General features: G+C 41.2%; 1 protein-coding gene across 6 annotated transcripts in view; it reads right to left on the bottom strand.

Moving 5' to 3' along the window:
• The window catches only part of LOC116257565 (uncharacterized), a 127,192-nt gene that overhangs the window by 78,661 nt on the left and 22,567 nt on the right, over positions 1 to 25,964 (bottom strand). For 5 of the 6 annotated variants that reach the window (XM_050078589.1, XM_050078592.1, XM_031634437.2 and 2 more), the window contains 5 exons: positions 18,032 to 18,091; positions 13,319 to 13,532; positions 4,460 to 4,653; positions 4,174 to 4,275; positions 2,900 to 3,010 (listed from right to left, as the gene is read on the bottom strand). In XM_050078589.1, coding sequence (XP_049934546.1) covers positions 2,900 to 3,010; positions 4,174 to 4,275; positions 4,460 to 4,653; positions 13,319 to 13,532; positions 18,032 to 18,091 — 681 coding nt within the window. The remainder of the gene's footprint in view (positions 1 to 2,899; positions 3,011 to 4,173; positions 4,276 to 4,459; positions 4,654 to 13,318; positions 13,533 to 18,031; positions 18,092 to 25,964) is intronic. The other variant, XM_050078590.1, reaches the window with a different exon arrangement.

Here is a 25,964-nt window from a genome sequence, read left to right as displayed (position 1 = left end):
ACAATAAATGAATTTGAACTGCTAATTAAATTGTAGCACAATAAATACACTTTAGGTGCCAAGCGAGCAAGTATATATATATAACAACTTAAGATCTCTCATCCCAAGTGTAGAATTTAGTAGGAATTTAGTAAGAATTTAGTGCTTGAATGATTGTTCGACAGGGTATTATGGGTATGTTATATAAAAGAGGTTGTATTGGGGTACAGTCTGACAGCTTCAGTCCCCAAGTGATTACGATTCATATATGAGCCATTGTGTGTGAATGAAACTGATGGTGTGGGGCTTAGTGGAATGTGCTATACCGGCGTGAATGATTGGCTCAATGCTTGTATCTTTCTTCGCCCAATACCTAAATTAATAATACATTAAATTTCTGTTTAGCTAGTTAGACAGGTACTCCACATGGACATGTCTAATCTTGTCCACTGGCTAGCCTGCTCAGAGGGCAAGTGAGTGTATTTTTGGAGAATAGGACTCCCTGCCTTCCAAACCTAGAAGTTCTACAGAAGGTTGAACAAATTCCCAATGGCTTGTTTGGGCTATCAAAGGGTCTCTCCTAACCATGAAGTCACTCATGGTATGCACATACAGTGGTTGTGGCCACAGGAGTTAAGATCGAAAATTGGAATTGCGAAAGGAAAGTTATGTGGTGTGGTTAAAAATTGTTAAGACCACTTAAATTAGAAGTTTAGAGGCAGAGCATTAAAGGCAAATACACCTAACTAGACATGGATTGTAGAACTTAAGAGATAGACATATTAAAAACCCTTAGGTAATTGTGTGCAACTAAGGACATTCATGAGCCGAGTCCAAGTCAAGTTGAGCCAGCTCGAGCTCTACTTGAGTCTCAGAAGCCTGAGCTCGAGCTCGAGTCAAGCTCAAGTTGACTCCGCTCAAGCTTAAGAAGGCTCGAGTTTAGCTATAGTAGGCTTGATTAAGATCGAGCCACGACTTGGCTTGAGCTTAGAGGAGACCTTTATAAGAAAATTGATTTGTCAAGAGTCTAAACGGCCAAGTTTGAAGTCTACACCTACACCTTGATGGCAAGAGTGAAAACCACTGGAACCATTTCTTTTTTGTGATAGTTGTTGAATAATATGTGTTAGGTGGTATTTTTGAATATTTAAGAGTTTAGGAACAGCTCTTTATAAATAAGTGTTTCATTTATGGACCTCTTTTGTAATTTGTTACTTTACCCTAATTCTCATTTAACATGAGAATAGGGCAGCTTTAGTGAATACGATAGAAAGCTCTCTCTCTCTCTCTTGTTCTCTTCTCTCCTCTCCCTTGGAGGCATGTAACATGGTATCAGAGCCCAACCTTCCTTGGGACTGAAACACCTCTCACGATGCTCATCTTCTGTCTCTTTCTCTTCCTCTTCTTCTATTCTCGTGGATAGCTTTGAGAGCACGACAGGCTGAACGTGCATATTAGGCTCGATCTAGGGTTTTCTTAAGCAAAAGATTAAAAACCCTAGATCGATGCCTTGTTGAAGTGGACGTGGATGGAAGTTGCAGGTGTCTCGCTCACGTGGCAGAAGTTTCCTTTGTGGTCGGTGGTCACTACTTGTTGAATGGGAGTCGCTGCAGCTGTGGATATTACAAACTTTTTTTTATCAGCCGTGGATCTGCCCTAGGGTTCTGTCAGTCGTGGATCTGTCCTTCCTTTTGTTGGATGTTGCTGCCGTCGATTTGCTCTAAATTACAGTCAGCCGTGGATCTGCCCTAGGTGATATCTGTCCTTCTTTTTGTTGGATGTTGCAGCCGTGAATATGAATTCTTTCTTTATCGTGGATCTGCCCTTGCTGGTGTTGGATGTTGCAACAGTCGATCTGCTCTAAGTTTCAGTCAGCCGTGGATCTGCCCTAGGTGCGATCTGCTCTAAGTTTCAGTCAGCCATGGATTAAAAATACCACCGAACACATATTATCAACAATCATATTGGAAAACGTCGGCTATATATTCTCTTCATCAGCTTAATCGAGTTTGCACAGGCCGCACCTGCCCAGCTCGAACTCGACTAGTTCATTAAACGAGTCAAGCTCGAGTCAAGTTTAGCTAGGCGAGTTCGAGTTGTTCTTGGTGCAACATTTTTTCTGTTTACCTAGTTGTTCTTGGTCTTGTGGACTTCTGTTTCAGAAAGAAAATTGTAATCGGGTCGTATGTCTATTTTTTATAAACATTTTTATACATATATGTTCTTTATAGTTTATATAATGAAAATGAACCACCTCAATGGTATCCCATGTTGTATGTGAATCAATTGTGTGCTTGTCCCATCTCCAAGTTTTGTCTCCACCGTGTGTCGGTACAACCAATTGATTCAGTTTGCTTGGTTTGCTTCCTAGTTCATGGAACTAAGAAGAATGGAATCGCAAACACAATATATCAACATTATGCTATGATTAGCAGAAAACAACTAGCCAAATAAGTACTTAGATTTTGTTTGATTTGCTTTCTAATCTCATATAACTGAACAAAGAAAGCAATTGTAAGTCCAATAATCACCATTATGTGGCAAACCATTAAGAGTTAATAACAACAAGGCAGCGACCGGAAGGTTGGAGGAAAAATTGCTGTCTGTAAGCCCCTAAACTCACTTTCTGGGAAATTAGTTTCTGAACCATTACTAGGTCAATTAGTGATCCACATGAAAGGATTTATCAACAAGGTAGAGCAGCAAACTCATACTTTTATCCATGAAAAAACACATACATTTTGAAATCTTTAAAACTTCACTTAGTAGCCAATATCTAGAAGAAGAACAAATCTTTTGAAACATACTATAAAATGTGACCCGTACCAAGTAATAGTTGAAGTTGAGACCAAAACTAGAAAAGCAGAACTAGTTTACAAACTAATGAGGTAGCCATAAAAGAAAAAAATATAATATGAACCTGCAGCATTTCCGATGCCGTTTTGGGGAGTTCAAGGAATACAACATTTTGAGCTGAAGAAAAATCCAATCCAACTCCACCAGCAGTTATACCAATGATAGCAATCCTGACCTGATAAATGATAACCATAATGAAGCAACAACAACTTGCTCCAGGAGTCATCTTATCTTTAATTTGCAAACCACAAAGGAAAAAGTGAGTTTAAGGCACCCAGAACTCAGTGGATGCATCAGAAATTTATTATATTGTTATTTCCTTATTTTTCCTTTGATTTATTGTTGCTTTTTTTTATTGAAATGGAAAAAGTGTATGTCTGTTCCCTCAAGTACTCAAGAGACAAGCTTTGTTTGGTTTGAATAAACGCTTGAGCAAAAAAATAAAAAGAATATATATATATATTATTGAACAAACTTATTTTTCGGTTCCAACATTGCATGCTAATCATATAACCCATAAAATTGAGCAAGACCGACAACAGCTAGTCCAGTTCATAAGATGTATCCACACCACCAATATCAGTGATGGTAAGAAATGATTTGACAGTATCACCACTCAAAAGTAGACCTGGGCATCGGGTCGGCCCGACGGCCGAAACCCAAGCCCCAGCCTGGCCCGATTAAAATAAAAAATATTTTTTTTAAATATAAAATGAAAAATTTTAAATATAAAATACATTTTTAATAATAAAATATACATTATTATTAAATAAAAACAATAAAAATTAAAAAAAAAATAATCGGCCCGATATCTGATCGGGCTGGCCCAGGCAGGTTTTTTTGGGCCCGGGCCCGGTGCCCAGGCTTACTCAAAAGCTTTGCAATAATAGCTAGAAAATCCCAGAAAAATTAAATTAATTTAAAAATTAATATACTGTGACAATATTGTCATGTGAGATTCCTCTTAAAGTTCTTTTTTGAGATAAAAAATGTAAGTATAAGTTTCTTTTTCTTTTTTTGTGTAAAAATCATTGCTAATAATTTTTTGCAGTTTTGGCAATAAAACATCAAACCATATTATTTCACACTTGAAATCTGAGAATAGTTTACAATTGTAAACTTTCTAGAGAATCCATGAGATCTTCTCAACAAAAAATAGTTTGGTTAAAAAAAATCCAAAAAATGCCTATTGAGATGATGTTGATGTCTATCTCTAAACCATGCTTTGTGGAACAGATGATGCTAAGATTGAGATAAAGTTAATGACTGTGTCTAAACAGTGCATTGTGGAACAATGATAATACTTCAGTTAGACTTTTAAGTCATGAAAAAGGTAACCTCAGGCCTGGAGCGAAATGATTGCACTGCGGCTTGTCTTTCTTTTGGCAGTGTGCAGCCATCGATTCTGACAAACTCAATGTGATTCTGACAAACAATCTCCTGGACAATTGGAAGGGAGAAGGTCAGTGTCAAACCATGATGGAAAAGAAAATCCCCCATGACTTCTCTGTGCCCTGTCAATACCACCTCTCCAGCAAATATTGATCAATCCACTATACTATTTTTCAGTTAACAAGCATAAAAATCTACAATGTTAGATACAAAAAAAAAAAGCTTCAAGTACCTGAATTCCATCAAGAACCTTTAGGTGGTGCCCAAAGATTATCATTTTCTGGGAATGATTACTTGAACAGCTATTGTCACCTAATTCTGTAACTATAGAATGGTTGGAGATCCATTCACGGAATCGTGGAAGCTTCGCAATGCCTATTTCTTGATAGGAAAGTTGCCTCAATTTCTTCCTATAAGAGCTGATATCTGAACAATGAAATGAAAAAATAATCACAAAAAAAACTTACATTTCTGTGTAATATTCAGGGGCAAGACAATAAGTATATGAAAAAAAATCAAAAGGTATTAAGCATTTGATGAGATGACTCAATATCGAAATATATGTTGGGCCAATTAAGAGAAAAACTAATAAAGCACGAACTATGCATGTGTTTACATCATTATGCATTTTCTGTTTGGAAACCATGTTTATAATCTCATGTTTGTTCACAATTAAACTTAGGTACTCACGTTGAAATTTTACTGAAATCAGAGCCTAAAATGAGAGATATGCAGTTTTGAAGGCAAATTTGATGCAAAGCTTGATAGAGATCTGAAAGACAGATCCAAATTATGCCTAAAGCCAACAGCCCCCCTGATTTTTTAAATATAATCACGTTTAGGGGGTAAGAACCTCATGCCGCTCTCTTTAAAACCCGAGCCTTCCTGATCTACTTTTCTCTAGCCACCATCCCAAGTCTTCCCTTCCAGCCTATTATTTCTCTTAGTTCTTCATCATCTTCTTCCTCCTATTTCTTCCTTTCTTCCCCACGTCCTCTTTGCTAGTAGCAGCCTATAGCATGCTCTTGACTGGAGAATATTCAGGCAAGAGATCCACAAGAGCAAAAACCTCACACCTTGGCCATAACTCTTTGTATTCTTGCATGTCCAAGCTTCTTCCTCCCTAGCATGGTGGATTAGAACTTTATTCCCAACACCCCTTCCAACAAAACAGCAAGGTTGTGGATGTTTTCCACACTAAGAAACCCTTAGGAGGCAGCATCTGAATGGAAAAAGACAAAGGTTGAATCACAATTCTCCAAAACCTAGACGAATTCAAGAGAGTGCTGCTGGCTCTCCTCCTGTCTCTATCTCTTCTCCAGCAATCAAGTACACTAGTATTTAGTAATTAGTACTGATTTGATTTGCATGCTTTAAATTAGGACATATGTTTCTCATATTATGTTATGGGCAAGGTTGTTACGGCTGACAAGTTGCAACTGGATCTGATTGGATCAAGATCCACTCATCCTTATGTGTTCAGAAAATATCATATTTGTGTAATTGAGGCATTCATGTCCGATGTACTTTTTCATTAGTTGTATACATATTAATGAGAATTAGGACACGTTCCATCTGAAACATGTCAAAATGAGAAGCCTGTGTTTGGATCTGCATCCAGATCCAAATACATCTACTATATGTGCACCATTGTTTTAAAACATGTGCAAAATTGTTTATTTAATTCCATATTGCATTTTGTTGATGTAATTGGGTAAATCTGCCCATAATATCATTGTGTTTCTTAATATAATGAATTAGGTTTGAGGGTGAGTTCGGTGGCTGCCACCCCTCCGTGGCATTTGTTTATCTCCTACTTCAGAGTTTTCCATGGAATAACACTGTGGTGAATGAAAACAAATCTGAAATTACAAAAACTTTAGAGCTAGGTTTCGTACCTTTTTACCAGAAGTTATGACTAGATGTAAGTTTCTCTGGGTCAGAAATCTCCCCTCTTTTAATTTCTTAATCTTCTTTCCGTTATCAATTTCTTAAACCAGCAATTCAAAATTTGTATTGCTGGTTGCTGACTGAATGTTCTTCTTCCACTCTTTGAGTTGTTACAGCATGTTTTTGTTTCTCCTCCTTTCTATCAATGGATTTATCTTCATATACTTGGCTTTGAAAAACAGTTTTCAAAGATGATACGGCAATACAGCCCATCGCGTACCGTGCATGTTTTTTTAAAAGGAGCCTAATACCCCTTTTCATGTGTTTTATGTTTTTAAAACCTCCTCTCCCTTTCATGGGCGGAGAATCTTTTTCCATTTTGGAGAGATCGCCAAGAAATCGACGATGAAGGGAGAAATCACTGCATTGAAGGGAGATTAGTTTGTGGGAAACTCATTCATCTTTGGAAAGAAGGTTTTTGTGTTTTCTCTTCTACAAAGGTATATCATCTTTTATTTTTATGTTTTACCATATATTTCTTTTTTTTTTAAAGTTTACTATAGATTTTTCCGTTTTTACTTGTTTGTTGATGTAGAAACACGAACCACGTAGAGGAAGAAGAGGAAGAACACACGATGTACGTGGAAAAACCTCGGACGAGGAAAAAACCACGGGAAGCTCTACCTAGGTGCACACCCGCAACCCTAGGAGAGAGAAGATTCTATTTCACTTAATTCAACACTTATACATAAGTGACAATATAAAGAGGGAGAGAGGAGAAGCCGCCTAGGGTACCGAGCCCGCCTCGGTACCCGCGCCCCATAGAACCGGGTCCAGATATGGACCCGGTTCCCACGACAACATATTCTAACACTCCCCCTCAAGCTTGGCATAAATGTCAAACATGCCAAGCTTGCTAACATTCTTTTCGAATGAAGAAGTACAAAGCCCTTTAGTTAGGACGTCTGCAACTTGATCTTCAGACTTCATATATGGCAGAATCAGCTCCTTTGAGTCAATGCGTTCCCGGATAAAATGACGGTCAATCTCCACATGTTTGGTCCTGTCGTGTAGAACTGGATTATTGGCAAGATTAATCGCAGACTTGTTGTCACAGTACATCTTTATTTTATCTCCCAGTTCTACACCAATATCAGTCAAAAGAATCTTCAGCCACAGCATCTCTGTAACCCCCATTGCAACAGCCCTGTACTCAGCCTCAGCACTAGACCTCGAACATACTTCTTGCCTCTTACTTCTCCAAACAACTAGGTTACCTCCAAGAAAGATACAATACCCTGTAGTGGACCTCCTTGTGTCAGTGCAACCTGCCCAATCTGCATCTGAGTAGCCCTCAATAGTAAGTTTGTCTTGTCGAGTATACAGCAGTCCTTTTCCTGGGTCATTCTTTAGATATCCCAACACTCTTTCTGCACTCTTCCAGTGACAATCCGTAGGAGCATGCATAAATTGACTTAGCACATTTACCGCATACGTGATATCAGGGCGAGTTAGAGTAAAATAGATAAGCTTGCCGACTAGCCTCTGATATCGCCCTTTTCCTTCCTCATCCAGAATAGTGCCCGTCTTAATACTTATCTTAGTCCCCGACTCCATAGGAGTAAGATAGGGCCTACAACCAAGTTTACCTGTCTCCTTTAGTAAGTCAAGAGTGTACTTCCTTTGATTCATAACCAGCCCTGTCTCTGATCGAGCAATGTCTATCCCCAGAAAGTATCTCAGCTTACCCAGATCCTTGAGGTCGAATTCTTTAGCTAATCTCTCCTTCATCTTTCTGTTTTCTTCTTCATCACTGCCAGTGACAATCATATCATCAACGTAGACAAGGAGAAGACTCACCAGACCATCTCTCTGCTTTATGAATAGGGTATGATCTCCATTTCCTTGCTTGTACCCAGTAGACTTCATAACGATCCTTAGTCTCTCAAACCAAACTCTAGGCGACTGCTTCAGGCCATACAAAGCTTTCTTGAGGTGACAACATTTTCCCTCTTGAACATACCCGGGAGGCATGCTCATATAGACTTCTTCCTCCAGATGGCCGTTCAAGAACGCATTTTTAACATCAAGCTGGTCCATGCGCCACTTCCTGTGCACAACAAGAGCAAGAATAACCCTCACGGTCTTCAACTTTGCAACAGGGGCAAAGGTCTCAAGATAGTCGATCCCATACTTCTGGCTGAACCCCTTTGCAACCAGACGAGCTTTATATCGATCTACAGTGCCATCAGGTTTGTACTTCACGTTGTAAACCCACTTAGAGCCAACTAAGTGTGTCCCTTTAGGGGTATCAACAACTTCCCATGTTTTGTTCTTAGCTAACGCACCCATCTCCTCCGTCATAGCATGTAACCACTTGGGATCATCCTTAGCATCATCCACCGACCTGGGAATAACAACTTTGGATAAGGTTGTGATAAAACACTTGTAATTTGTACTGAGCTTAGCATAAGAAACAAATCTCTGAATAGGGTGAGAAGTACATGACCTGGTGCCTTTGCGCAAAGCAATAGGGAGCTCTTCATTCGATGGACTTGGGTCATCCGGGGAGATCACAGGATTGGGATTGGTTCTATCCTCATCACCAACATCTTCCACTGTAGCTTTCTCCTTTCTGACATAAACCTGGCCAAACAAGTGATCCCGGGCAACAGTGGGCTGAGCATCCACCGTGACCCCTTCCATATGACTGCCATTCTCATTACTGACTGTGACCGTGTCAATCACACTGGGACTAACCTTGTACTCCAAAAACTCCATAAACTGAATCAGCTGATTAGAAGAATACTCTTCCCCTTTGTTCCCAAGACACTCCCCCTGAAGAGGATTCACCGGAAAATACGACTCATGTTCATGAAATGTGACATCCCTCGAAACATACACTTTGGAAGTAGTGGGATCCACACATTTGTACCCCTTCTGAGTGGAAGAATACCCCAAGAAAACTCCTTTAATAGACCGGGGATCAAGTTTTTTGAGAGTAGGGCTATGATTATGCACAAAACAACTGCACCCAAAGACACGAGGAGTAAGAGGCCACGGATTCTGAGTGGGCCACAGGGTAGAATAAGGAGACTGACCATCCAACACCCTAGTAGGCATACGGTTAATGAGATGTGCACTAGTGAGAAGTGCATCACCCCAATACCGCTTAGGGACATGACGTTGGAACATAATGGCTCGGGTAACATTCAAAAGATGACGATTTTTTCGTTCAGCTATACCATTTTGAGGAGGTAATTGTCCTTGGTCAGACGGATGGAGGTGACCTGGATCGGCACGTTCTCAGTCTTGGAGGCGCTGCCCGTGTCAAGAACGGCATCTTTTTGAGTCCCCATCGCTTCTGCCATCACAAACAAGCACACAACAACAAGAGGCACAGAAACGGAGAGTTGACGGCGGCGGGAATGAGGCAGCGACGACGGAAGGCAGGCGACGGCGCAAAACAGAGGCCACCCACGGTGGCAGAAACCTAGAACGGGCCGAACGGAGGACTGCGGAGGCGCAACCAGCGGCGGAACGGAGGACGGCGGCGGCAGAGCAGGGCGACGTCACAAGGGCAGCAGTGGCGCCGGAACTTCAACGGCGTCGGGCGACGAAAAACTTCCACGTCTAACGATCCTCAGGAGAAAAAACTCTTCTCCAACTTCGATGGCTCTGATACCATGTAGAAACACGAACCACGTAGAGGAAGAAGAGGAAGAACACACGATGTACGTGGAAAAACCTCGGACGAGGAAAAAACCACGGGAAGCTCTACCTAGGTGCACACCCGCAACCCTAGGAGAGAGAAGATTCTATTTCACTTAATTCAACACTTATACATAAGTGACAATATAAAGAGGGAGAGAGGAGAAGCCGCCTAGGGTACCGAGCCCGCCTCGGTACCCGCGCCCCATAGAACCGGGTCCAGATATGGACCCGGTTCCCACAACAACATATTCTAACAGTTGAAAATATAGGTACCGAATGCATGGCAATGGGGACGGAGGTGGATACAACTGACTAGTTGAAGATTAGATGTAATTTCTCTAAACAAATCATATCAAGAGGAATATCTCGTTTTAAGCATCATTTAGCTAGAACAAGCAAGAATGTGTCACAATGGAAGAGTTCCAAAGAGGATCCATTGCAACCATAAGTCAAACAACACTGTTTAGAAGTGATTAACTCTCTGTCTCTGCAAATAGGATTGAAAAAAAAAAAAACTTTAGGATGCTGAGATAGGATATGCATAGCCTGGGAGGTTGATGAGGAGAATGAAAGTGGAGATGAAAAATATGAGTTGGGGGAAGAAGAAAACGAGGATGTTGATGTCAGTTTGAGAGCCACATATGATAAAGGAAAAGGCAGCTTGTCAAGTAGACCGAGAAGAGGTGCAGTTGTAGAAGGATGTGGTCAGGGAGGTCCTGTGGCCATAATAGGGGTGGTAGAATACCTGGTCGAGTTCATCAATCAAGAATTTTCCCTACTCATACTGACGAAGGTGCTCAACCTGAGATATATACAGCTATGACTTCAAAAGAAATTGTTGAGTGGGCAGACGAGGAATGATGGTTTCATAATGCATGCATTCTCTTTAATGCAGCCAATTCTTTTTATTTTCAATCTATAGCAGATGTGATCACTTTTATAGGTCGTGGTATGAAATGTTTTCTTATCATAAGTTAAGAGGTGAAATTCTTGATAACGTTGTCAGATATATGAAGGCATATAACATATTGTGATCATTTAAAGGATAATTGGAATTTGGAAAGACACTGGTTGCAGTGTGATGGCATATGGATAGGCAGATATAAAGAACAGAACGGTGGTAAACTTTCTTGTATATTGTCCTATGGGTACGATGTTTTTAAAATTTGTTGGTTGGTCAGATAGACATAAGACCATTGATGCTTTATATGAAATTTTGTTATGAAGTTATACATAAAGTAGGGTCTGAGAATTTCATGCAATTTATGACAAATAATGTACCAAATTATAGAGGTACAAGTGAGGTGCTAGCAACACGATACAAATCATTCTATTTGAGCTCATGTGCTGCTCATTGTGTAAATCTGATGTTTCATCATTCATGATCTTGGTGAAAGAGAAGATATGAAATCAATTCTGGCAAGTTACCAACAAATCACGAAGTTTATCTATAATCATTCCCATGTTTTGAATTTGATGAAAAAATTTACAAAAGTGGCCGAATTGATCCGGCCTGCACATACAAGATTTGCCACAAATATTTTGACTGTGCAAGGTATAGTCAAGTAGAGGACTCCACTTAAGCAGATGTCTCTAATGATGATTAGATTGTTGTCCACAAGCCCATAAAAGAAAAGTCACAACAGTTGTGGATATTATATTCAGCTCTGGATCATGGGAATCATGTATCAACTTATTGAAGATCTACATACCACTGGTGAAAGTCCTTAGATTGGTTGACTATGAAGATAGGCCTTCTATAGGATATTTATTCGAAGCTCTGGACAGAGCAAAGGAGACCATTTGAGGCAACATCAAGGGAAAAAGGAAGTTGCAACTTGCATATGCCTGTATAGAGGATTATAAATGAGAGGTGATCATGACAACTTCATCAACCCCTTCATGCAGCTGCCTACTATCTCAATTTGGAGAGAACTTTTGGAGATGGTTCCATTGGAAGGTGGAAGAGAGGGTGTGTTTGATAAACTAGAAAAAGTGAATAAATTTTTGGGTGTTTGATGAGTACGTGGAAGGGGAGAAAAAATAGTTACTTTTGGACATAACAATCCTTTAGAACATTTATTTTTTTATTTTGTTTTTCCATAATCATTCGAATTTATTAAAATGCAATTTTATTAAAACACATTTTCATATAATTCTTAAAAACCAACCACCACTGTCAAGAATGTCTTTGGAAAGTAGGAGTGAAGAACTCTCTCTCTCTCTCTCTTTCTCTCTCTCTCTCTCACTCTCTTCTCTCTCCTCTCTCGTAGAGGCAGACAACTGTCCACATCAATCACTACTACTTTATCCCTATGCCCCTTTTGTTCCTATTCCTCATGATGACAGGCACAACGCCTCCCCTTTTCCCCTACACCGTCTTTGCACTCAATCTGTTGAGTGTTGGTTGTCCAGCAAACTCACCTTCTGGCAACATTAGCCTCGACAGTTTCCTTGAAAGTTGAAACCCACCACGGTGACAGGCACCTCCCACCTGCTAGCTTCAAGGAAGGGAACATCCATACTTCATTGTATTGTTTGGTTACCATGGTGCCATTGCTGCATAGAGTTCACCGAGGTAAGGGAAGCTCTCACGAGAAAGTGAAGTTTACCATGGTACATAGTAACGGCCACCCGAAATTCAGGTGAAACGTTTTCTGTTACTCGATGGGGCAAGGGAAATCCATGAGTTTCCATCTTTTACAGTGCTTCCCTGCCCCATCAAACGTGTCTTGATTGTAGATTTTTAGAGCCTTGTAAGTTATCAGAATTTATTAGTTTAGGTTCTGTTAGATATTTAATGTTCCATAGTGTGGCTGGCTACTTGGCTTGGTTAGATAGTATAGATTGTTTGGGTTATTCTTGTTCTTGCTTGCAGTTCGGTTTCTTGTGTTTCTAGTTCAAGTAATGCTGGCTATGAGAAGGGACTGGTGTCAGGAAGAGGAGGGACGAGTTGGAGTTTCTAGGAACCGTAGAAGATTGATCAGACCTGGTTCATGGAAAGGAGCATCCAGAGTTCCTGGAGCATTAGTTGAATATTTTTATTTTTTTTATTTAATATGTAATGCAATTATTTTTTTCATCAATCTGATTGTAGTAAGGAGTTCATCTGCTTTTATTGGTGTTGGTAAACTTGCTTATCAGTTAAGAATCTTCAGACTAAGAAAAGTGCATTTTGGTTTGTGTTTGAGCATATCACATCAACTTATACGTATTACCCCTTCATTGAAGATTCAACCCAGTTCACTACTTTACATAAGTATGAGAACCAATTAACATTTTGGCACATGGTTTAGACTTGTTTCCTTAAAAATAAATCTTTCAAAAAAGTTACAACAAAAACCAAGCAAGAGCAACCCTGAAGTAAATTCTTTCTCATGCTACTATAACTATGCAAACGTGGTTCGAATCAACAAGAAACCAGTGCATGATACTCTGACAATGCAAAAGCGAGCTCATTTGAAACTAAGAGAACCAATAGACTCACCTGAACTAGGAATCCTCCCAACTGCATCAGTATTCACTTGACTATTACAAGGATGCATTCCGAGTTCAGACTCGGGGACCCTAGCAGGGCCATGCAAATCACAAGAACCACAAACTTCTGGAGTACTGAGACTGGATTCTCTCAATATCAATCTTATAACCTGTCGTCGCTTAGGTGGAAGTTGAAGCGAGACATCCTCCTTCAAGCGCCTTATCTAACACAGAGACTGATTCAATCACGAACAACATAAAAACTGTCTATTCCACAACCACAAACATGATTACCAGTCCCGTAGGAACCATATAAACTATGCATAATCACAACATGAAAAATCAATGATCAACCCTGATCCACATTCACAAGGCGTTATCATCTAGCCTTCTTGCTGAAAAGATTAACCAGTAATAAGGTGCTGAATCTCTTATTAACTGTTTCTTGTCACTTTGTATTGGCATGGTTGGTAAAATGTGTCTTTGTAAAGAACATTTCCACATTTTCCAATCTTAAATTAAACCATATCTGAAGAATGCCTATACTGCAGAGTGCAGATGTCCCTATAATCCCAGAATTGCATTTTTGTGCAAATTGATTACTGCTAGAAAGCAATGATGTAAAGAATACCGATCAAAAGAAAAATCAATATTTCCTATTAAAAGAACAGATGGCATTAATTTTGAGATAATCATAGTAGTATAGAAGGGGAAGCCTGTTATAGACAGTTAACCCATAGTTTGCAAAACTAAGAATTAGACTCCAGAATGGCCAAGTCAACTCTGGCTGTAACAAGCGGCGTCTTGGCAGGTCAGGGTGAATTAGGTCCAAACGTGGACACAAACTCCACCCGCGTGAAAGAGGAAGGCCCAACGTCAGGGCTCTCCCTCTTCGTCTTTCTCGCTCGTTCGAACGTGACACAGAGAAACAAAAGGCGGAAGAAGGTGCAGCAGCAGCGGAGGTAAAAGGCCGCGGCGCTGAGGTAAGCCCTCTCAATCTCTCTTTGTCTATCCTGTCTTCTCCTTCTTTCTCGGCCTCTATCGCATCTCTGTCCCTCTCCCTCTCGTCATTCTTTGTTCGTCTCCCCCTCTGTCCCAACTCCCGATGTAACACTCGTTTTGTAAGTGGGCCGGATCAAGTCCAGACCCGGCCCGAATCCAGCAGCGTGGGTGCCCGACGTCGCCCTCCTCTCCCTCATCTTTCCCTCGTTTCCCCTCTTCGTCTCTCCCTTTGCTACGACCACAACGCAGAGAAGAGGAAGACGGAGGTCGGTGCAGCAGCGACGGAAGTGGACGGCGGTGGCGGCGCTCAGGTGAGCCATCAGTCTCTCTCTCTGTTGTTCCCCTTTTCTGCCAGCTCTCTCTCTCTCCCGCACTCTCTCTCTCTGTCCATGCTCTCTGCTCGAGCCCTCTCCCCTCTGTCTGAACCCTCTCTGCTCGCCCTCTCTCTATGGACGCCCTCTTCCTTCCACGCATCCTTGCACTAAAGGCTAAACGATTGTTAGAAAATGGAAGTGTTGCATTCTTGGTCAATGTGTTGACCAATGAGACTGAACCGGTGAGGTTGCAGGATGTTGCCGTTGTGAGTGAGTACCTTGATGTGTTTCCTAAGGAACTGTCAAGTTTACCTCCAATACGAGAAGTTGAATTCAAGATAGAGTTGTTACCAGGGACAACTCCTATTTCTAAGGCACCATACCGTATGGCACCGACGTAGTTGGAAGAATTGAAGAAGCAATTGCAAGAGCTCTTAGATAAGGGCTTCATTCGACCTAGTGTGTCACCTTGGGGAGCAGTTGTGTTGTTTGTTAAGAAGAAGGATTGAACGATGCGTTTGTGTATAGATTACCGCATGTTGAATCAAGTCACCATCAAGAATAAGTATTCGCTTCCAAAAATTGAAGACTTGTTTGATCAGCTTAAGAATGCAAAGGTATTCTCCAAGATCGATCTGAGGATAGGGTATTATCAACTCTTGATACGGAAGGAAGATGTTACTAAGACTGCTTTTCGAACTAGATATGGGCATTACGAATTCAAGGTCATGCCTTTTGGATTGACCAATGCTCCCGCAGTGTTTATGGACCTCATGTATCGAATTTTTCAAGACTACTTGGATCGGTTTGTTATCGTATTTGTGGATGATATTTAGGTGTACTCAGATAGCGAGGCAGAGCACAGAGATCACTTGAGGAGTGCGTTGAGTATTTTGCGAATAAGCTTTATGCCAGGTACTCGAAATGTGAATTTTGACTAGAGAAGGCAAACTTTCTGGGTCATGTAATCTCGAAGGATGGAATTTCTGTCGATCCGGCTAAGGTGTCGGCTGTACATGATTGGAATACGCCATGCAGTGTGACGGATGTTAGAAGTTTTTTGGGATTGGCATGATATTATCGTTGGTTTATACAAGACTTTTCGAAAATAGTTATGCCCATGACTAAGCTATTAAAAAAAGGAGTGAAGTTTGTTTGGAATGAAGAGTGCGAAAAGAGTTTCCAAACTTTGAAGGACAAGCTTATCACTGCCCCTATTATGACGCTTCCATCGGGTAATTCTGGATTTGTGGTGTACACTGATGCATCGGAAATCGGTTACGGTTGTGTATTGATGCAACACGGTCGTCTAGTGGCTTATGCATCAAGACAGTTGAAAGCACAGGAGAAACATTATGCCACTCATGATTTGGAGATGGGAGCGGTTGTGTTCGCACTGAAGATATGGAGACACTATCTCTATGGTGCAATTTTTGAGGTGTTTACAGACCATAAGTCGTTGAAGTACATATTCTCCCAAAAGGATCTCAATCTGAGGCAAAGAAGATGGATTGAACACTTAACAGATTTGTAGCTCAGAAATCCAGATTTGCTATACACCCTGGCAGTACAAAGATGTTTCATGATATGAAAAGAAATTTTTTGTGGCCTAGAATGAAGCGTGAAATTGCAGAATATGTAGCAAAGTGCTTAGTTTGCTAGCGAGTCAAAGCAAAGCATCAACGGCCAGGAGGCTCGTTGCAGAGAATTGATATCCCAGTGTAGAAATGGGAAGACATTACGATGGATTTTGTGGTTGGTTTGCCTCACACCAGAATACTCATATGATGCCATATGAGTGATTGTCGATCGACTTACGAAATCCGCTCATTTCCTGCCAATCAGAATCAATCAGTCTTTAGAAAGTCTCGCAGAGTTATATATTGGCGAGATAGTGAGATTGCATTGGGTGCCAAAGTCTATCATTGCGGATCGAGATCCACGTTTTACCTCTAGGTTTTGGGGGCATTTGCAAAAGGCATTGGGTACTAAGCTTAAGTTGAGCACAGCATTCCACCCCAAAACTGATGGGCAATCTGAGAGGACCATTCAAACCTTAGAGGACATGTTACGTGCTTGTGTTTTGGACTGGAAAGGAGAATGGGATAAACATGTGAAATTGACAGAATTCGCATATAATAACAGTTAGCACTCTAGTACTGGGATGGCACCTTTTGAGGCCTTGTATGGGAGGCCATGCAGATCGCCAACTTGTTGGACCGAATTGGGTGATGGCAAGATCGAGAACCCTTTAGTATTGCAACACTACACCGACCAAGTGCAATTGATAAGGAAAAAGTTGTTGACTGCTCAGAGTAGACAAAAAAGTTATGCCGGCAATCGAAGCAGAGAGGTGGCTTTTGGGGTTGGTGATCTTGAAGATTTCACCTACTAAAGGCGCTTTCGTTGTGGTGTTAAGGGAAAGTTGGGTCCAAGGTTCATTGGACCGTTTGAGGTATTAGAGAAAATCGGAGAGGTGGCGTACAGATTGGCACTATCACCTAATTTGAGTCATGTTCATGATGTTTTCCATGATGCTTCGAAAGTACGTACCAGATCCTACGCATGTGATTGACTTTCAAGGTATTCAAGTGGAAGATGATTTGATAATGGAAGAAAAGCCTATTAGAATTGTAGATCAAAGGGAGCAAGTGTTTCGCAGTAAGAGGATTTATTTAGTGAGAGTGGAATGACAAGACCATGGGTTGAAGGAGAGCACATGGGAACTCGAGGAAGGTATGCGAAAGAAATATTCACACTTATTCTTGCATTGAGGTATGATCTAAATTTCGAAGACGAAATTTTATTTAAGGAGGGTAGGATGTAACACTCGTTTTGTAGGTGGGCCGGATCGGGTCCAAACCCGGACCCGAATCCAGCAGCGTGGGAGCCCGACGTCGCCCTCCTCTCCCTTGTTTCCCCTCTTCGTCTCTCCCTTTGCTACGACCACAATGCAGAGAAGAGGAAGACGGAGGTCGGTGCAGCGACGACGGAAGTGGCATAAAAGAGAAGGATGGGCATAATTGCTTCCCCTTGAATTCATCTCACTTCTTTATTTTGTATTTTATTCTCATTTCCCCCTCCTCAGTTGATAATCACTTTGAGATCAAGCATTTGGCTGATCTCCTTGCTTTGATCTCCTTGCTTTATTCTTGTTTTACTTCTAAGTTTTTTACTGCTTCATTTTCCAAAAAAGGATTTCATTCCTCCATTTCTTAGAATTGCAACGTTAATTAAAGCATCTAGGAACCTCTAGTTTTTAAGCTTCTACCCTAGCCATAAATATTGTCATAGGTTCATAAAAGGCAAAGTAGAAAATGTCACCTTAATGATGATTCGCAAACAAATAAGAATATATGCAGACTAATGACCACTTAAAATTACATAAAAAGACACTGGAACTTCACCATGACAGTATTCTTAAGCAGTACGTTGAGCTCCTGTAAACGAATGCCCTTGGAGAAATCCTGGAAATGTAAGCCCGCAGTGAGTAAAGATTCATGATACATTAACTTCAATTCAGAATGCCACTCACACACTAGCAAACACATATCACCAGTATTTTGTAAATATCGCAATTTGATCATGGTTAGAGAGGAAAACAATCTTATTGTAACCGATTTCCATGTAACTAAAACATCAACAAATATATTTACCACAACACTGTCATGATATTATTGCAATATATATATATATATATATATATATATATATATATATATATATATATATATCAATTATTATGTCCACTTTGGTGTTGAAAAGTGAAAACCCATTTTGTATACCAAAAGATTAAAAAATGAACTTTAAATTCTGTTAGAAATGACATAGCTCCGAGATTTAAAATTTGATTCAAATCAGAAAATAGATCAAACTGAAAGACTTGTGAATCAGAAAATAGATCAGAAAATTAACCAATTTTTGGAGTCTGATTTGTGGCATAGTCGGCTAGGACACTGTGGTCGACATTTCATTGAAAGACTTGTCACAAATAGTCTCATTTCAAGATCAAGCTTACCTCTTACTTCAAGTGTCAAAAAATGTTCAAGTTGTGGACTTTGTAAAAGTCATGTTTTACCTTTCCATAATATAAATCAAAGGGCTTCCAAACCTTTTGAAACTATTTTTTCTGATGTATGGGGGTCAGCCCCTATTGATTCCATGTCTGGATCAAGATATTATGTCTTATTCATTGACTCTTACTTACGTTTCACTTGGATTTACTTAATGAAACACAAATCAGAAGTACCCCACATATTTCGAAACTTCTATGCCATGATTCAAACCAAATTTTCATCCAATGTGGTGCATTTTCAATGTGATGGAGGGGGAGAATATTCCTCGCTTGATTTTATTGAATTTCTACGTGAAAAAGGGATAACTAGACAAATCACCTGCTCTTACACAACAAAATGGTGTAGTTGAGCGAAAACATCGATATATAGTTGAAAGCGCCATGAGCATGATGCATGATACTAATGTGCTCATTTCCTTGTGGACTGAAGCCTTCCATACTGCTATATACATAATAAATTGTTTGCCTATGACACTCTTGATGTCTAAATTGCCATATTTTACACTCTTAGGCAAACAACCTGATTACCAGAACTTGAAGGTTTTTGGTTGTGTATGCTATGTTCACGTTGATGCTGCCTTGAGGAACAAGTTTCAAGACAAAGCTATTCAATGTAGATTCGTTGGATATGCTGATGAATATAAAGGTTTCCGATGCTAAGATCAAACAACTAAACGTATCAAAACTTCAAGAAATGTCATTTTTGATGAACATAGTTTTGATGATACAAATGAAATGCCTATAACCATTGAATCTTATGATCCCTGGACTAGTACACAGTTATTCAATGCAGATCCTGTTATAGAAAATGATGTGCCTCAAGGTGAAGATCCAGAGAGAACAATACAACCATCGGATATGGCTCAAAGTGAAAATCAAGAAGATCCAACACAGTCATCAAGTCATCACGAAAGCAATAATAAAGAACGGAGCAACGATTCACATCGGTATTCGGGTCTTATCTACAGTCGACGACTAAGGGACGGAGATGCTCACAGTGAAGAAGACAACATGCCCCACTTTAGAAGATCCCAACGCATTCGTCACCTCATTCACAGGTGGGTTAGCTATGATTCTTTATCACTTAATTTTCAGTAATTCATGACAAAAGTTGCAAAGAGGAAGAACCTACTTCATTTGATCAAGCATCAAAATCACATCATTGGAGAAAGGCTATGAAAGAAGAAATTGATGCCTTGCATGAATGTGGAACATGGGAGATCGTTCCAAGGCCACACGGAAAGAACGTAGTGGGCTCCAAATGGGTGTACAAAATTAAATGCAAACCTGACGGCAGCATAGAAAGACACAAAGCAAGGTTAGTAGCAAAAAGGTTTACACAACAATATGGAGAAGATTATGATGAGACATTCAGCCGTATGATCAAAATGAGAACAATTCGCGTGATTATATCATTGGCAGTTGAATATGGATGGAGACTACATCAAATGGACGTGAAGAATGTTTTTCTTCATGGTGATTTGAGGGAGGAAGTATATATGGAACAACCTCCAGGATATACAAAAGGAGACTCTCATGCATGGGTTTGTAAACTAAGAAAATCTATTTATGGACTTAAACAGGCCTCACGCTCGTGGTTTGACAGTTTCTCGTGCAAGATTCAAGAATGTGGTTTTCGGAAATGTCCTCTAGATCACTCTCTTTCATTTATCGAAAGGAAAACATATTTACTTTACTTCTCATATATGTTGATGATATTGTTATCACAGCAATTCAGAAAAACACATAGAAGAAGCTGAAGTTTTGATGATGCAAAACTTCAAAATGAAAGAGCTTGGTGATTTAGGATTCTTTCTTGGAGTGAAGATTGATAGGCACAATAATCGCCTCACATTGACACAACAGAAATACACATTGGATCAAGTCAGGTATGTCTGATTATAAGCCTGTTGGAACTCCTAGTGTTCTAAATCAAAGACTAAGTGCTCAGGATGGGGAGTTATATGAAGATCCTACGCAATATCGAAGTATTGTTGGGGCACTTCAATATCTTACATTTACTAGACCAGATATTATATATGTTGTGAATCAAGTATCTCAATTTATGCATGCACCTAGAGATACTCACATGGATGTTGTCAAGAGAATATTAAGATATCTTAAAGGAACAACAGGAGATGGCTTAGTTTATGGTAAGAGTGAAAATATAACTATTGGACATCAATTTATGACATTCACAAATGCATATTGGGCTGGAGACCGCGATCAAAGAAAGTCCATTTCTAATTATTGTATTTTCATTGGACGTAATCTTGTGTCTTGGAGTTGTCGAAAGCAAATGGCAGTAGCAAGATTCAGCACTGAAGCTGAATACAGATGCATGGCTGCAGGTACTGCTGAAGTTACATGGGTTAGACATTTGCTAGAAGACATTGGAGAAAAGATTAAAACGTCAATGTTAATGTGCGACAATCAAAGCGCTATTAACATTGCCTTTAATCCTATACAACATGGTCGAACAAACCACATTGAAATTGATAACACTTTGTTAGACAAAAGGTGGAAGACAAAGAGATTCAACCTATTTATGTTCGTATAGATGAACATGTTGCAGACTTATTTACAAAATGATTAACGAAGCAACGATTCTGGTTTCTAAAGGGCAAGTAGTACATGGTGCAAAACCATGCACAACTTGAGGGAGGGTGTTAAACTATAAATCCTCCACCAGCATGTTGAAGAGGAGTCTCTTAGGATTCCACATCCTTGTAAAATGTGTTAAGATATTTAATGTCCTTATAACATGTGAAGAGTCTCTTAGGATTCTATGTTGTAGTTAATATCCTTGTCATATGTGAAGTCTCCTAGGATTCTATGTTGTAGTTAATATCTTTGTAATATGTGAAGTCTCTTAGGATTCTATGATGTAATTAATGACCTAGGATTCTACGATTGGAGACTCTTAGAATTCTGGAAATGAGATTATAAATAGAGGCCGTGCAAACCATTTTGGCCACGGCTAAGCCTGGGCACCGGGCCGGGCCACCGCCGGGTACCTGGCACCCGGCCCGCCAAGGGCCCGGGCCCGGGCCTTGAAAAATTGAGTTTCGGGCTTTTTTTATCGAGCTTGGCCCGGCCCGGTAAATAACGGGTCGGGCTCGGGCTTGCCGCTGTGATCGTCGGTGGCCCGAGAAGCCCGACATTACTATTATAGTATTATTTTTATTTTTTACAAAAATGAACTTAGGTAACTTAGGGTTTTGGACTTTTTGTTGTTAAAAGTTTCATCTCCGTCATCGAGACTGCCTCCTCCCATCCTCCTCGTCGGCCCTTGGCTGCCTCCTCCGGTCCTTCCTGTCGCCGTTGCACAGCCATCGGTCCTCCCCGTTAGCCTTCGGTCCTACCCGTCGCCATCGCCATCACCGTAAAGGTCCGACTTTTTTTCGACGATTTTTTTTTTCTGCCCGTTAGGGCTTCTTCCATCGCGCTCCTCTCCCTCGCTACCGCCTCTTCATCACGCTCTCCCTCGCTTCTCGTTACCATCGCAACCAGTCGATCATTTTTTCATTTCATCGCCAGATTTTGCATTCCAATGGACTGTCCACCACAACCACTCGATCGATTTCTCTTGCGAGAAGGAGGAGAAGAAATGAGAAACAGGCCCGACCTGCCCCACCCAAAAGCCCGACTAAGCCCGCCCGGCCCATTATCAATCGGGCCGGGCCTCGGGCCGGGCCTCGGGCCGGGCCTCGGGCCGGGCCTCGGGCCGGGCCTCGGGCCGGGCCTCGGGCCGGGCCTCGGGCCGGGCCTCGGGCTGGCCCGATACGGTTTCCGGGCTTTGATTTTGACGTTCTTATCGGGCCGGCCCGGCCCGGCCCGGCCCGGCCCGATGCCCAGCCCTAGCCACGGCTTCTTCTCCCCAGTTTCTTCTTGTCTTCATTCTCTCTCTCTCTCTATCTTTCTGCGTGAATGCTATTTTCTGGTTACAGATATTGGTGCTAGATTTCTATCACTTCCATCCAGAAAAGAATAGTCGAGGGAGACCTTTTAGTGGGAAGAAATCTGTTTCTGATGCTACCACCTCTAGTGGAGGGAAAGCCTCTATCTCAGCTGAACAGATTCGTGAACTCTGTGCTTATCTAAGTCAGATCAATGTTGGTCAGGCCGAAGTGTCAGATGATGTGAAGGTTAACGATGTTCTGGCCATTTTTGTTGAAAAAGGTAATTCTTGTATAGGAAAATGGATTGTTGACAGTGGTGTCACCCATCACATGACTCGCAATCCTAAGCTCTTTCATGAGTATAAGCTATCTTATGGAAAGGAACGGGTTTCTCTTGCTGATGGTTCCTTTACCTCTGAGGCAGGAAAATGGAGTCTTTCTTTGTTAAACAATTTTTTAGTGCATGGTGCCTTGTATGTTCCTCATCTTCCCTTGAATCTTTCATCCGTCAGCAAGATTACAAAGGAGTTGAATTGTGAACTCATATTCTTCGCAAATCGTTGTGTTTTGAGGACTTGGTGACAAGAAAGAGGATTGAGGTTGGTTTGGTGTCTGAAGGCTTATATCGACTTCCCATCTGTGTGGCTAATGCTCTTATGACAGCAGTTAGCAGGACCAAGAAGAATAGAGAAGTTTGTCTTCAGTTATTTTTGTATTGGCATGAACACCCTGGACATCTCCCTTTTGGAGTTTTGAAACAGTTATTTCCTGAGTTATGTTCTAGTTTGGACATATCTATGATATTTTGTGATGTATGTCAGTTTGGTAAACATGTTAGGACATCATACACTATTTCCAATAGTTGTGCTAATGAAGTTTTTTCCTTGATTCATTCTGATGTGTGAGGGCCTTCGGGATCATAGGCAGTCCTTTCCTAAAGAATCAATGACTGAATTTTAGTAGAAACAAAGTTAACAATCCACGTTTTGTCTTGGTTGCCTTGAAGGTACCACGTTTCCCAGTAGGGATCAGTTTCAGCTGGCTATTTCTTCTTTGCATTTGTTGACGGATCTTGATTTATGGGTCCGGGTCTGGACCCGATCCATTGGGTCCTAGTTTGGGCATACTTATACCATTGTAAACCCTAATCTTGTAAGTTAATGAAGTTTTCAAAGAGAGAGAGAGTCTGGCAGCTAGTGGGCACCAGACCTCCTCACCCGTGGTTTTTTCCCTCTAGTTGAGTGTTTTCCACGTTACATCTGTGTTCGATCTTCCGTTCTTGTGCGTCTATTATTTCTACAGCATTTATGTAGGAAATCCTGCCACAACCAGCAATTCCTTTCCTAAAGAATCAATGGCTGAATTTTAGTAATGTTAGAAACTTCCCTAGTGTAACGCTCGGCTTTTGTTTTGGCAGAACGGGTCGAGTTAGGGTCTAGACCCGGACCCGTGCCCCACACGCGTGAGGAGCACGACGCCGCAGCCCGTCTCCCCTTTCTCGTTCCCCTTCTCCCTCGTTTCCCCTCTGCATCTCTCCCTTACCCACGAGCGGAGCTCAGCGCAGAGGAGAAGAAGGAGACGAAGGTCGGTGCGGTGGTGGCAGCGACGGCAGCAGCAGAGGGTAAGCTCCCTCCTTCTCTCGCCTTTTTTTCTTTCCTCGCCCTTCTTCTTCTCCTCCCTCCTACGCAGCTTCTCCCTTCTGCGTCAGCACCCTTTTGCCACACGATTTCCCTCTCTTCCTCTCTGCCACCGCTCCCTCCTCGTCCCATCCGTCCCCTCTTCACCATCTCTTCCTTTTTCCCCACTCGATTTCCCTCCCCTCTGTCTGTTTTTCCCTTTTGCCCGAACCCTCTCCCTGTCGGTCTCCCCACTATCGGCAGCCCTTTAATCGGGCATTTTCCCTTTTTCACACTCTCTCATTTCCGCCGGTTTTCCCTCACAACCGACTGTTTTCTTCTTATAGCAGACTCCTTGTTGGTCGATTTTTTTTTTTTTTCTGACTTGTTTAGGGCATTTGGTCATGTGCAGCTTAGGGACACATTTGTTCCCCACATAGCAGCGGAGTGAAGGCGTGGGTGGTGGCGGCATTGAGGCATTCTAGCCGTTTGGGGGCCTCTTGAACTCGTGGGGTGGCTGCCGAGAGGATTACAACAGTTTAGACTTTTGTTTTGGGGTGAGCGAGACCTAATCAAGCTCAAATTAATGAATATTATCTATTAGAGCATGTATAATTATTGTTCGAGCATGCTAGAGCTTAGAATTGATGATTTGGGACGCATGTTAGCGATTTTGCTTTTGGGGGAAAGTTAGGATTACGTTGGAAAGCGATGATTTATGTATTTAATGATCAGTTAAGCATGATGGATTAATTTTCGAAGCATTAAGGAAGCATGGTAGTGATTGTGAGGTTGTGGGGAAGAGTGAGAACCGTCTTAGGGAGCACGTAGCGCATGCTTCTGTGAATGGGCGTATCTTGGCGTTATTTAGGGAAAGAGTATGTTAAGTGGGGGTATTTTTGGGGAAAACACTTTAACCCTAAGAAAGCATTTAAGAAGGTATTAAGGATGGATTGATCGAAGCATTGTGTTTTGTCGTTTGGTATCACGCAACGGCAAGAGGTTGGGAAGTGGCCTATTGGAGAGCTTGTAGGACGACACTACCCGTCGACACCCTCTTGAGGCGATGACACATGCCTCAATAATTTTGTTTTGTATTTGTTTGAATTGTTGAGGTATGTATTAGGAATCTTACCTTTTGTTTATGTCTGCAGGTTCACCGGGTATGTCCCGTCAACCTTAAGTTCGAAGCTCGAGGAATTTTGAAGAGTTTTGTGAGCGCGCCACAGGTATGGCGGCATTCTAGGCAAATCCCTGCCTGGGGCAAATGTGTGATTGTGTGCTCATAGGATCACGGGATCCTAGTATTGTGATGTGAATTGAGTGTTTCGTGAATGAGTATATGTATGCTAGGATATATAACATGAACTGTTTTGAAAGGCTATTAGTAGTTTGTTTTGAAAATGACGCATTTGCATGTGCATGCTAGAATTGATAACTGTTTAGGACAGATGAGGCGGGGTATCGAGTCGAGTGTCTCCTCGACCCCAATTGTGCATTAGATAGCATCATAGAATGATAACTGCATAGGACAGCTACGAGCCAATCACAGATCGAGACTACTGTCTGTGGTTTGGCTAAGTTTTCAAAGATGTGATTGATGCGATAATTGACATGAATGTGTATTTTGTTGCATATATATTGCCGTGGGCAATAATGCAAATGAATGGATTGGAGGATAATTGTACCCATAGTGTGTGACGGCTAGTTATGACTGTTATTGTTATGAGTAGACCTCGTGTGGAGG

The sequence above is a fragment of the Nymphaea colorata genome, chromosome 7 (genome assembly GCF_008831285.2).
Source record: "Nymphaea colorata isolate Beijing-Zhang1983 chromosome 7, ASM883128v2, whole genome shotgun sequence".
Taxonomy (NCBI): Eukaryota; Viridiplantae; Streptophyta; class Magnoliopsida; order Nymphaeales; family Nymphaeaceae; genus Nymphaea; species Nymphaea colorata.
This window is presented reverse-complemented; position numbering and strand designations above follow the sequence as displayed.